General features: G+C 42.6%; 2 protein-coding genes across 4 annotated transcripts in view; both read right to left on the bottom strand.

Moving 5' to 3' along the window:
* LOC134059684 (myeloperoxidase-like) overlaps positions 1–290 on the bottom strand; it is a 34358-nt gene extending 34068 nt beyond the window's left edge. For all 3 annotated transcript variants that reach the window (XM_062516139.1, XM_062516140.1, XM_062516141.1), the window contains exon 1: positions 74–290. The gene's annotated coding sequence lies outside the window, so the exon portion shown is untranslated. The remainder of the gene's footprint in view (positions 1–73) is intronic.
* A 5640-nt stretch (positions 291–5930) lies between these two features.
* Positions 5931–13476, bottom strand: LOC134060531 (eosinophil peroxidase-like). The gene is made up of 14 exons (XM_062517261.1): positions 13410–13476; positions 12601–12691; positions 12275–12450; positions 11848–11980; positions 11403–11532; positions 11076–11282; positions 10566–10929; positions 10276–10436; positions 9889–10147; positions 9362–9532; positions 8930–9167; positions 8613–8812; positions 8004–8063; positions 5931–7515 (listed from the first exon to the last, which is right to left on the bottom strand). The coding sequence occupies exons 1-14, from the start codon at positions 13474–13476 to the stop codon at positions 7076–7078; spliced, it is 2697 nt and encodes an 898-aa protein (XP_062373245.1). The 3' UTR covers positions 5931–7075.
* Positions 13477–13984: the final 508 nt, after the last annotated feature.

The following is a 13984-nucleotide window of genomic DNA, read 5'->3' as shown; positions in this document are numbered from 1 at the left end:
TAGCCCTTAACTATTGCTATTATCAAAACAGAAAGTCATGAGAGCACTCTAATACAACATAATTAAAGCTTACCTGTTAAGTCTCCAGTCTGAATCTTCAGTTAAGTTGAAAGATGACTGTCATATGGACGACTGCCTGCGTGGTGGGCTGGTGTTGAAAACACAAGTGCCTGGGTTGCAAGGGCCAGTGTGTTAGTGTGAACCTTTAGTCCAGTGCAGTGTGCAAGGTCTAGCTTTACAGTATATAGTCTGTCTGGAGCCTCGCCCCCCAGCACACTGTAGGCGTTTTTCCACCGACAGCGAACCCCTTCTTGAACTGTGGTGCTATCCAGCGAATTGGCAATTGTGTATAGTTATGTACAGTATAAAGATTTATTGAGACTTTCAAGACAGCAGGGAATGACACATTCATTCAAAGTGACTTACATTGAATGCTCAACATTTCTGGCTACAGCCCAGTACCTTATAGCCACCATTTTACAACCGCCCATGTACAGTAGGCTCGGTCATTGAAGGCAGCTTTGTGGTGTTTCAACAGATTAAAATAAAAACCACCTAATTACTTGGTGATCCATTCCATACAAGCTCTATAACTTTACATCATAGCCTTCCAGACATGATATGTCTGGATATGTCTGGATATTTCACAACTTTGATAGCCTATGTCTCTTAGCTGCCCGCTTTCATCAGGCCATGTTGCCTATAATATTCTGTGTAGATATGTCATTTTTTGTAGAAAATGTATGTAAAAATGGATTTCTGTACAGACATATGGTAATTAATGTTGACTATGTTTTGCTCTACACATCGTTAAATGCCAACTAAGGGGACATCGCCCAACCCTACTCTCAGATGCTCATTTGTTTCTCAAGAATTAACTGCCACAAAGAACTGTGCAACTGTTAATATAGCGTCCTTGCAACATGAGCGTTGTGTGATATTGCAGTTGCATTATTTGTCTTTGTCTTTGGTCTTTGTATGCGCGAGACAGAATTCAGATTTTAGCGCAGACTTTGTGAACATTCTGAGCAGGCGTCACAGTAACTTATATCGCTACAAACCTTTTCCATCACATGTAGCCTATATCGATTTAACTCTCCTTAATCCACCTCTGGCGAGCGAATTAACTTATCACGACAAAACCGACGTTAGAACGATAGAAGTCATTTTCCATCACATGTGTTGCACTTACTTTTGATGCGCACCGTTTTTTAAAGGGACACTTCACCGATTAGCATTAAGCTTTGTATCTTCAGAAAACCAGTCATGTTTTTGAATGGTCATGCATCATTCCCTCAGTTTGAGATCGGAGAAATACGGATTTCAATGTTGGACTTCCTGCTTTCAATGATGTAAAAATCATCATTTTACATCATTGAAAGCAGCAGGAAGTCCTGTTCACGGGTTTCATTGAAATCCGTATTTCTCCTATCTCAAGGCACACTGAGGGAATGATGCATGACCATTCAAAAACATGACTGGTTTTCTAAAGATACAAAGCTTAATGCTAATTGGTGAAGTGTCCTTTCAAGCGAATTAACTTTTCAATGGAAAAAGGGCTAATGATGCTAGACGGCTAAATTTGTGTCTTGTGATTGTTATTGAAAAATCAACTAGGCCTAGCCTACGGAATATCTATTCTCTAACTGCTGTTGCTGTGTGGTTTGGCTAATTTGTCCTCACTTGATACAACCTGTCCTTTTCAGAGTTTGGTTGGTGGTCACCCTATTTTTGCTACTTTATAGAACACATGCAGCCACCACTTCCCCTTTTAAACACAAATGATGACTGTACGCTGATCTTTTAAAAGTATCTCTGCACAGAACCACTCAAGCGAAAAAAATAGGTGTTTCTTCTATTCCGTAACTGGGTCGTGGTTGCAGTGCGGTTCCAGCCTGAGAGACCTGATAAAATTCATGATAATTATGACCGCCACACAGGTTCATGGGGGGACATACTGTAGGCCTACATAAATCCCGTTTAATCCCATTTTTTTCCCAGACATGAAAATATCAAAATCATGTGTCTCCCTTTGAAGTAATCAAGACAGAGAATTGCCGAGTCAATGTTGAGTATTGTATTGTGATACAAATATAAATGTAAAGAACAGACCTTGGACAATGTCCCCATATCATCTCTGACTGGAATTTATTGGAAATTAGATGATTGGACAAAGAAATGTGTCAAAAAAAGAGAAAATCCCCAAAATCTGACTCTGTAGTTTCCCATCGGTCACAATTGTGACCGTCTTCATGTTCACTCATGCTATGAGAACGCTGAACAAAGTTCACATATTTCATTTGCATCCCTCCATACTAGACACCTTAAAGATTATGGGTACCCAAACTCTTTGCCCTATTTTTACATACTTTTCTAAGCTTTAGTTTGGGAACTTTTGGGTGGAAATTTTCTGGTCAGGGTGCAACCAAAACATAAGCAGCTCTGACCATGTGACAAATTACACTACACATTTGGCACTTCACACATTTAACTGAGACCCTTTCAGGTTTTCATTTTTGGGGAAATTGTATTGATAATTCATACAATGACATCTTTAAAGGCACAGGAGCAAAATTTTATTTTCGGTCACAATTGTGACCGTTGGGATTAAAAGGGTTAAATTAATTTATGTGTACATTTAATGACTGCGTGCACCAACTGGCCTGTAGATGCCATTTTTTTGTATGTTGTCCTCCAGGGGCCATGTCAACCCATATCCACTCATTTGATGTACTGTATAGCACCACCTAGTTAAAAATTAAAAAGCTGCAAAAACTGCAAAAACGAGGCATTGTAATTGCATGTGTCTTTGGCCTGGAGGACCGAGCATTGAGGATCGAAGAGAGAGGTTGAGAAGGGGCCACAGTGATGGAAGTAGACGCTTTGTAGTCTGGCCCTTAGCGCTTGTCATGGTGTCAGGTGACGTGGATGACTATAGGGGCTTTTCCACTGCATGGTAAAAGCTCAACTCGATTTTTTTTGGTTTTCCATTAGCAAAAACTGGCTGCTGGTACCTGGCTCCGTTGAGGTTCCAAGTGGCACTGTTTTTGGTATCACCTCCGTTGAGGTTCCAAGTGAGCTGAGCCGGTGCCAAAAGGTGACGTTAATGTCATTACAGTTGTTTTCTTCAGCATTGCTATGGCAACCTGCTAGCTTATAGGGGTAGCTTACAGTGGAAAAACAAACATGAGTAGAGTAGAGTAGCATCTACACTCTCAGAAATAAAGGTACAGTGAGGGTACAATCAAGTACTTCAAGGTACAAATTTCAGAACTGTACCATCCAAGTTACTAACATGTCTCTTGCTGAGTACAAATAAGTACCTTTCCAAAGAAAAAGGCACACAATGAATTATGAATGCTGACAAGTACATATAGGTACCCTTTGAAAAGGTACATTATCATACATAAAGTAAGAGTGAAGGTACAATCTAATTCTTTAAGGTACAACATTCAGAAATGTACCATTAAAGGTCCTATTGTGTTCCCAAGGGGTACTAAGAAGTACCTTTTGGGTACACATCCTGTAGGGTACAAAATAAGTACTTTATTCTGATGAAAGGGTACACTTCCTGTGCGGTACTGAGAAGTACCTTTCGTGACAGGGTACATAAACTGGGGTGCTATTAAGTGCCTTTTTGCAAGGGTACACAATCCTCTGGGATATGCCAAATCGAGGGCTTCGAATGACCTCAGACACATCAACCGTCACTTTTCTATCATGAATCTGACTGCAAGCTGTGTGCTGTAGGCCTACTCTGCCATCATCGTATTCAAGGTAAGAATTACAGTACTTTTGTATGCCAATTGAAAACGGGAATTTATTAGAAATGTACCGTTTTCACAATGAAATATTAACCACCGCCGTTAGCCATCATAGAAATCATAATTAGTTAGCAAATAATAGCTATCAAATAGTGCTAGCGAGCTAACTTCGCTAACGTTAGCGATGTTAGCTGTTAATGTTAACTTTTCCAGTGACTAATTTCACCTTTATGTAGAATTTTTGGAGTTAATACCATATCTAGCAATAATTCAGTCTGAGGTGTCGTTTTGAATGTAGAGTGTGAGTTTTCACACATCAGGCGCAATAGCTTAGCCTACCTATCATATATACATTTAAAGTGGCTGTTACAATGCAGGCTAAAGTTAGCAGCTAGCAGACACAACGAAAGTCGTTGTTAACGTTAACAGACACACAAGGAAAGTTAACCTTACCTTTCGACCTTCCATGGGGCATGGGTCGTTACTTAATCATAATATATGTATCGATAGTGTTGATGCATAATATGTAGTGTTGCTATAACTGGAAAAAGGACCAGTAAAACGAATGAAGTAGGTTGATATTAAGTTATTTCACCCCCTGATTTAGTTGATTGATGTAGCTATGGATGCTACCATTGTCACTACTGATACCTAACACGAAGCATGAAACTAGCTTTATTCATCCAAAGAGTGGTTTTGTTGAAGACTAATGGTATGTTATTATTACACTATGATAAGCGCGTGCGTGGAAAAATCTGTAGACAATTCAGTGCATTCTGAGATGATAATCAGATTTTGATTTTGTGTGTGTGTGTGTGTGTGTGTGTGTGTGTGTGTGTGTGTGTGTGTGTGTGTGTGTGTGTGTGTGTGTGTGTGTGTGTGTGTGTGTGTGTATGTGTAAGCTACTGGATGCCTAACATGAATAAAGTATCTCTCTCTTCTCTTCTAGGAATGGACTTCAGAGCGGCACTCATCCTCCTGCCAATCATTTTTAAAGAGAGTGTGAATCATCACATCATAATGGGAGAGGTATGCATCTCTAGCTTCTGCCTAGCTCTCTGGCTGCTGACTGGTGCTACTGGTCGCAGTCTACCCTAGTTAGTAGTTGATTTATTTAGTTATTTATTGATTGATTGATTGATTGATTTATCTTTTTTTTTTTTTTAAATGTCATGAGTCACCGAGTGGTAATGTAGGTAGGCCATAGGTATGATTATTTGTTTGTTTGTTTGGGGGCGGGGGGTCCATCAACTATCTCTCTCTTTTTTGACCAATCAAAACGTGCATCCCTGTCTGTTTTGTTGTATTCTTCAGGATGAACCCAACACACCGTATCCAGTTGTCCAGGTGACCCAAGAAGACTGGAAGTCTGCGTTTGAGGGACAAAGCCTCTGCTCACTTATGGTAGACCGGGTCCTTTTTATATCTTTATGGCAATGATATACTGTGTGTAAGAAGTTAAAAATGATACCTTCAAATTGTACAAATGTGTTAGCACTTCTGTGTATTGACTAATATTTTAATGTTGCCTCTTTCTACTTTATAAACAGATCATAAGAGTTTAAGCATTATACATTATTTTTCCTCCTCCCAGGGATCATAGGGATTTAAAAGTGAAAAACTGCATTCAATAAAGTTGATTGAAAATGAAGATTGTGGTCTTTCTTTTCCTCATTCCTCTCTATTTAACTAGGACATTTTTGCCACTTTATAGGTACAATGGCATCGTCACTGTGGTGGTACCCCTAACAAGAACAAGTTGGTACCATCTAATGGGGTACCCCTTTGTACCAGTGGATTAAGGTACAAATATATTGCAAAGGTACAAAATTGTCTCTCAAAAGGTACAGTGTACAAGGGTACAACTCTGTACCTATGGTAAGGGTACAATTGCTGTACCCTGGGGGTACCACCCCAGCGACGAGCCATTTGTACCCTTGAAGGGACCTATATGTACCAAAAAGGCACAGACTGTAGGGGTACTTCTTTGTACCCATTAATATGGTACAAGGTTGTTCCCCTTGGAGCAACTCCAGACTGAATCTCTGTTTTTTAACTTAATTTTACTTGACTGTTGTTTTGTGTCCGTAAGGAAAACACTGTGAGGCAAAATACATTTTATGTCATTTTATTAACATTTTTAAATGAACAACACAGTATCAGTGAATGTCATAAAGTAGTATACATTTGGCTTCAGAATAACAAGCAAAGAGCTAGAGTAATGTAACATACTGTTACTTGATGGAATTATTCTGAAGTTCATTTTGAGTTCTTTATTCTCTGTTGTTTTGAGTCTTATTTCAAAAAACAGTCTAAGTACTCAGTATACAATTCAGTGCATATGTTGGGATTTCACAGCTTGTGTTACAATTATTTCCAGTGTAAACAATACATACTCAGCAAAACATAAAAAATATTCCGCACTTGTAAGCTATTAGAATCAATTCCGAAATTCTTAATAGAATTCATGATTCTGCCATGTATCTGCTTCATGTGTTTGCAAACATAATTAAAAAAAAAAAATAAAAAATCTAAATAATATCTAGACTAATATAGCAATGCCTATAGATTACAAGCAGAAATGGCCAGCTATGTGTGCCTGTGGGAATAGCCAATATAATGCTGTATTGACCCTTTTACTGCTTAAACGTTGTAAATCTTTTTGCGCATGTATGGTGCTGAAACTGATGTGCTACCCCAATCATTCAGACTTGGCTACCAGCCCACCCTGTAAAATATTGAAAGGACATTTGTTTGTTTCACTTTTGATGTATAACTCATATTATAGTTGTGGAAACTACAATAAAATGTGACGTTTTTTGATGATAAGCAAGTAAAAAAATCTAGAATTTAGCCTTCTTGTCCATAGACTCCCAGTCATTTGGGGCTTACTCACAACCACAAAATATGGGTGAACAGCAACCAGTTTCGATAGAATGGCAGTCAGTAGGGAGTAAACAGGCTCTCCGTGAATAGGCTCTGTTCAGACCGATTCAGAGGAGGAAGAGGACATAAGAGGAAACTACACAGTTTTTAACGCTGATTTAGAAGTGTAACTAGCATCAACATGTCCGGTTGTTGCATGATCAGGTAGTTTGGTAATCTTGTACGGTTAATCCCTGTAGTGTAACTGACTTCTGGCACCATGCTGTGCACGCTATCCATCACTGTCATAAACAGTAAAAGGGTCTACATGAAGTGCGAATGCAAATACGAGATCGGAGCAAAGATCAAGTTTAAAAACAGTAACAAGCTATCTATCTACATGCCAGTGCAGCGAATGAAAATATGTACACTGTCCTCTCTTGCCCTTAGACTGTGAAGAGGATGTGTCCAGTAAAGCGACTCTCTGAGAGAAGTCCGGACCCCCCTTGACTGGCCTCCAGCCACACCTGATCCCCCAGCCCCAGCTGCACCACCGTGTCCCCGGTAAAGTTGATTCGGCCGTCCACGTAGGACGAGAAGGCGGTCAACACCACCGCCCCGTTTCGCTTCAGCTGAATGCTGCCCACGTTCTGGAACGCCGTGCAGAAGATCTCAAACTGGTAGACGCCTGGCACCCGGCAGGTGAACCTGCCGGTCTGTGTGCTGTAGTGGCCCTGGCCGTTGTAGGTGACGCGGGTAAAGCGGAGGACGTTGCTGTTTGAGGGGATGGAGCCTCCGAGGGTGACGGAGAAAGCAGAGCGAGGTTGTTGGCTGCCACTGCCGGGGGGCCCGGGGGGACCCATTAGACCCTGGGGCCCTGCGGGACCTGTAGAGTTACACACACAGAGGTACGGTCAGTTTCACAACATTTGCTATGGTAGAGACATGGTCAGATTGTGCAAAGCAATGAATTTTGAAAAGAACATACGCTATTATGGCCAAAAGTATTGGGTCACCTGCCTTGAAACCCATATGAATTTCAGTCACATCCTATTCTTAATCCATAAGGCTTAATATGACATTGGTCCACCCTTTGCAGCTATAACAGCTTCAACTCTTCTGGGAAGGCTTTCCAAAAGCTTTAGGAGTGTGTTTAAGGGAATCTTTGACCATTCTTCCAGAAGGGCATTTGCTGTCATAGCTACAAAGAGTGGGCCGATGTCATATGAAATCATATGGATTAAGAATGGGATGTAACCGATATTCATATGGGGGTCAAGGCAGGTGACCCAATACTTTTGGCAATATAGTGTATGTGGATTTTTCCAATCAGGTTTTCCAACACATGGTTATGTCTTAGATGGATTACTGCACCTTGTTGCCCAGCAGGTCCGCGTGGTCCTGGTGGTCCTGGGATAGGCTCAGTGTCCGGATCTGCAGAAATTACGAAAATGTTTAACACTTTTTCCTAATTACTAATCTGTCACAACAAATCATTTCTGACAATAATCTTACTGATAAATCATTGACAGGAAGAAAGAAAGCCAGTTCCCCCAAAAAACTGTGAGAATCATGCCATCATGCCAGGAAAGGAAAGACATGATTACCTTGTGATTACCTTGTGTGAGATCAGAAAATCATTTCAAAACATGATTTATGTGTACAAGAGAAAGTGGCCTTAAATATGATATGATTGGTTCTTTTTGCAAATTCTCTCATCTGTGCAAAATACAACATGCAGAAGTAAATCCTCTCTAACCTCATTTCCATCGTTGACAATGTGATTCTGAACATTGCCTGGAGGGTCAAAACAACTTTACGTCAACCACCAATTGGCCATTTACCAGAGTCATGTCCTTACAAGTCACTCCATTTGGATCATTATGAAGACACAGAAGTGACAGGGACAGTACAAAGGAAAAGACAGGAAGTGATTGGATTTCTAATGAGAAAAAGTCAGATTTTTACGTGGTGTGCCCTCACCTGTCTCTAGCCATGGACGGAGATCAAATGGAGAGATGTCATCACATTTGGTGTAGCCAGAGCCGCGGGCTGTGAAGAGGAAGGGGTTGCTGGGAACATCTCTAACGCCAGTGTTGTCACAGATGATGCGAGTCAAGGAGACCGAGGCCAGTGAGGTCTTCTGTGCCCTTGTGAACACCCCATGATTCTCCCACCACAGCCTGCAAACACAGTGGAGGGGTCTCCTAAAGTAATGTGGCACCTACAGCGCATGCTAACACAAGCCATATAGACACTCCCCCAATTAAGGACCCCTAAGAGTTCCCCCTCCATCTCACCTGTCCCCATTACGGATCTTTTGGAATTGGGTGGCGATGAGACAGGCAAAGAGGGGTCCCACGCGGCCACCAGGGACAAAAGGCTCCGCAACACCGCCAAGCCAAACATCAATGTTGTCAGGGGATCCGTACAGCTTCAGGAGCTCACGGGCCAGGATCTCGTTCCCTAAGACCTGAGCCAGTTGTGCCTCTGTCTTGGGCGTAGAGAGACCACAGTTCTGCCGCCATGCGTTATACCCTGAAGAGAAGGAAAGAAAAGGACAATGAGTTATAGTTACTAAGGTAACAGACATGAAAAAGCACTGTGCAGAGAAAAAAGTTAACTTAAGTAATATTTTCAGAAATCCTATAACTCGTTGAGATTACACAAAATACATGTAATGTCTTTGGACAGTAAAAGTCACGGTAAATTAGTCATGTTTAGCACAGTACCTGGTAAGGCATGATCTCTGCCTCGCTGGAGGTTAAGGGAGCCAAGATCCAATGCCAGGTGAGCTGTGAACTTGAAGAGCTTCTCCCGAAGGGCGTCCACCATCATGTGGTCCTGGGTGTTCAGCTTAGCCGGTCGTCCGACCAGGCCCCGGATCAGAGGGTCAACGCCACCTGCGAAGGGAACAGGAAGTTAATGGGATACCGAAGCTCATGTAGTCAACTGGCCATGCATAGATGAATTCGGCATATAGGGGAAAATCACTAGCAGTTACTGTACTGTACACTTTATTCATTCATTTTAAGTACAGATGGGGTTTTGCTGGTTTCTGAACATAATGGTTTTAAGGAATTGCATTAATTTAACCGTCCAATACGTATGTATGCTATCAACCTAATTCACCCTTGATTTCCCAATGTTGACAACAAATTTCTCTAGTAGATAACATTTGATTGTTAACTTCTGTAGTTTGCTAACTAGCTAACTTTATATCATCAGTGTAACATAGCCAACTAATACCCACACTAACCTTCAAAGACCAGCCTCCATGGGGTAGAGAAAGCTTTGAAGAGGGGTACGCTGGGAAACTGGGGGTGATCATTGTAGTTCTCATCCAGACGAAACATCAGCGGCTGGATGGTGTTGTGGGCAAAGCGGTAGGCAGCCGTGGCAAACACGTTGGAGATACTGGGGTCCACACTGTCGTTGTAGCCCGAGTAAGAGCCCAGGTATCTGTTCTGCACCTCTGGGCCAATGATGTGCTCGAGGTAGTCACGGTACACAATGATCTGAAAAAGCACAGGTGTGAATGGGTTGGAAAGAGCGGTAAAGGATTAACAAGCTGTGTCTTCACCATTCAAAATAGCCAAAGTAGTAACTATGTGGAAGGACACTCGTGTATCCTCAGTTGCCCCACCTGATGGTAAGCACCCAGGATCTTGCGGGCCTCCTGGTAGAGGGTCTCGCTGCTCCAGTGTGGGTTGAGCTGCCGCAGAGCCCGAGCCAGCCGATTGTGCTCCCGCAAGAACAGAGTGTGAATAGACGTCAGGCCAATGTTCTCATCAACACGAGCATCACCTGCACACAACCAGCAGATGGGCACATGGGAGTGTCAGGAAGCGTATGAACATGAAACTTCCCGTGGGGGAGAGGGAGAGCAATGGAAGAGTAAAAAAGAGGAGAAAACAGGAAGTAGGAAGTGATTACCTGCCACAAAACAAGGGATTTCCTCTGCAGTGGTGTCATTGGTGATAGGTCGGCGCGTAGCGCACCTGTTTTCCTCCATACTCGAGAATGGCAGCAGCTCCCGGTTGCCCGAGGGGTCACGGAACTTCTGGTTGACGCGCATTAGTCCTCCGTCGTTGGTGAGGTCGCGCAGGTCGCGTGCCTGGATGTCCTCTGAGCCGTACACCTGGCCCGAGTCCACAAAGGCTGTCAGCGAGTTGATCTGTTCCCGTATGGTGGCTTGCCCGCCAAACATGAAGGCAGTATTCCCAGAGCCGCAGGTCGGAGCTGAGCGGAACACTGGGATGCAAGCGCCTTGAGACAGCCGGGGATCTCCTGTAGGGACCTGTGGAAGGTATACGAGTAAAAACAAACAGAAGGTGAGAAAGACACAAAGAAAGAGAGATGGATATACAGACAGACAGACAGGGAGAGACAGAGAGAGAGAAAGAGAAGGAGTTATATAGAATAGTGGAGAAAAGTGTCACTGACCGGTATGGGGAAACAGGGATTGGACTGCTCGCAGCTGGCGTCACAGTTCAGGCCACTGCTGAAGGAGCGTATGCTGGGGGAGGTCGGCGTGAATGTCAGGTCGTGGTCGTTCCACTGACCGAAGATCGTCGTCAGGTAGGACAACTCCCGGTCGCTCACAACGCCATTGTCAGTGGTGCTCAGGATGCGGTTGGACACCTCTCTCACCTGATAGAAAACATGCGGGAGAACATGAGCCACAGATGTGACGATACCATCATCACCATCATCATCATCATCATCATCTTCTTATCATAATTATCATCAACATCGTCGTCATCATCTTACCAGAGGGAGCAGGAAATTGTTGTACTTTCTATTCCGGTCCCACCCTTTTGGTTGAGAAATGCCATCTTCATACTCGGCCGGCAGCCATCTGGCGAAAGGTGTGTTTGAGGCTCCAAGTCTTGGGTTTTTCCTGGGAACAGAGGACCACAATTCAATCTGATGTACTTTGCCCACTGAGCAGAGGCACATGAACATTACTCTAACAACTCAGCAGCCTGTGCAAACACTAAAATTCAAACAGTTCAGGGCCAGGTTTCCCAGATTCGTTAAGAAGCTCTTAAGTGCTAAGAACTTCTTAGGAGCGCTCTAAAAACGCTCTAAGAACACTCCGAAGAAGTTCTTAGCACTTAAGAGCTCTTCTTAATGAATTTGGGAAACGCAGCCCCGGTATGTACAGTAGTCTTAGGGGAAATCCAGTGACATGAGACTGATCTTGATCACTCACTTGTTGTTGCAGACACTGGTGGCGGTGCGGTACTTGTTGATTAAGGGTGTTGTCCTGCAGGATGGGGTTAGGACACGGCTAGCACAGCCTGTGAGACGCTCAATGAGCTGCCGTTCCTCCTCTGAGATCAGGTCTGTAAGAGGGAGACGCAGTGAGTCCTCTGATCACCATAACACAACGCCAAGGACATTTTTGTGGACCCCATATGGATGGGTGTCAGAGAATTAAAGTACAGTTTTCAACAACAAAAGCAACAACAACAACAACTTGCATTTATATAGCGCTTCATCAAAGTCAATGTTGACTGATATTTAGCAGCAGCATTATCTGAAGTGACGTGGATTTGCAACAGCAGGAAGTTGAACCTGTGTTCAAAATCACTCCATGAAACCTTAATTGACCACAGCGGGTTTTCTTCACATCTGACCTGTGGCGTTGATCGATCTCTTGTGGATGTGATGGGCCTTCTGGTGGATGAGCTCGAGGGCGATGTCCATGGTGTCGGCGGCCCGCACTGCGTTGCGGGTATCCCGCGCTGGCTGCTTCATCAGTCGCAAAATATCCGAGGGGCGGATGCTCTCTCTGCGCACTCTGCTCAGACTCCTACAGGGTGGGACATGGCAGAGAATGACCACACGTTCATGACCATACTTTTATTTTTTATATGATTCACACGAAAACTCACTCATGGTATTCCCACTTGAATAACATCATGAGATGGATATACAATGAATGTATAGAGAATTTGCTTACTCTTCACGTGAATACTTGTAGGCCTCATTCACAATCTTCTTGGCCTCCTCAACAGCTTCTAGGATGAAAGGTCGACCAGGGCTTTCTGTGGCTAAACAAAATGGGACGATGTTATGATGTCATATTGTATTGCATTTTTCTGTGACCAACAGGGTGAAACATTAAAAAAATAAGGGGAAAAACTTTCAAAATTAGGTTGGAATCAACAAAAATCTTTGTTTTAAGGTGACTCAAAATAATAATGCCACTGACCAAGAAAAACCTGGTCTAAAGTAGGCTCATGTAATGCAGCTGTCATTAAGGGCACACAGTCACAAAATGTAACAATTGGTCTGTGGGGAGTTTCTTCAGTCATTCAAATTGACTTTGTTTTGAATTGTAAACCTCCTTGTTAGTCGATAGTGAAAGTAAATAAGTGTAAAACTGTTTTTGTTTTCTTGTTGCCTACGAGTTCAAGTACAGGCGAGTGCAGATGCATGTAGTAGGCTACTCTACACATTTTAGTATAGCAAGCTTTGGCTAGGCTGAACATCCAGGATGTGGCTAGGCTGTTATCCAAGATGTTGCTAGGGGACAGTATCCAGGATGTGGCTACCGATGAGATGCGAGTTTAGGAGTTTCAATTGCAGGGGAGGGAGTAGCGACAGAAATGATGTTATCCAACATCGCTTAGAGCGCAGTTGTTATTTATTTATTTAATGTTATTTATTGCAAGTATGCAACAGAATATTACATTTCTTTTTGGAAAGCTTGACATGCCTTTGAGTAATCATGTCTTTTCAAAAATATTTCTTGTTCCAGTAACTTACCTAAGCCATCACACCAGCTGAGCAACAGGCAGAGCCCAGTCACTGACAGGAACGTAGACAGATTCATATCTGAAGCAAGACAATCATAGTCGTTATGAAGCCTGAGAGCTCCCTTTGAAGATAAGAGATGTGCAATAAATCCTGTTTAGATAGCTGCGCAAACTACTGTAAGAGTGTGTCACAATTAAGATATCAACAGTTTAGTAGCTTGAGGAAACTGATCCCATTTGTTCATTTTATTATGTCCAAGTTATGACTTTGATTATGATGACATGTCCACCTCTTTGCTTTGAGCTGAGGTGTAGGCATCACCTTAACTGTTGGCATACTACCATCTCTATCTTTGCATTGCGTTGTTACATTTGTTTTAACCCTGATGCTGACACTTGACTTTTCCCACAGCATAGAACACATTTTAATTTATAGGCCTAGATAAGAATTTATAGATGCAGTTTTCAAAGAGCAAATATAATACTTTACTTTCGAGACAAGTCTATGCATTTTGACTAAATAGGTTTGATTCCGTTAAAACTGCTGCCACAGAAATGATATAAAGATGACATGAAAACATTACT

This window comes from Sardina pilchardus, chromosome 16 (assembly GCF_963854185.1).
Source record: "Sardina pilchardus chromosome 16, fSarPil1.1, whole genome shotgun sequence".
Classification (NCBI taxonomy): Eukaryota; Metazoa; Chordata; class Actinopteri; order Clupeiformes; family Clupeidae; genus Sardina; species Sardina pilchardus.
The sequence above is the reverse complement of the archived record's forward strand: the minus strand, read 5'-3'. Positions and strand labels throughout refer to the sequence as shown.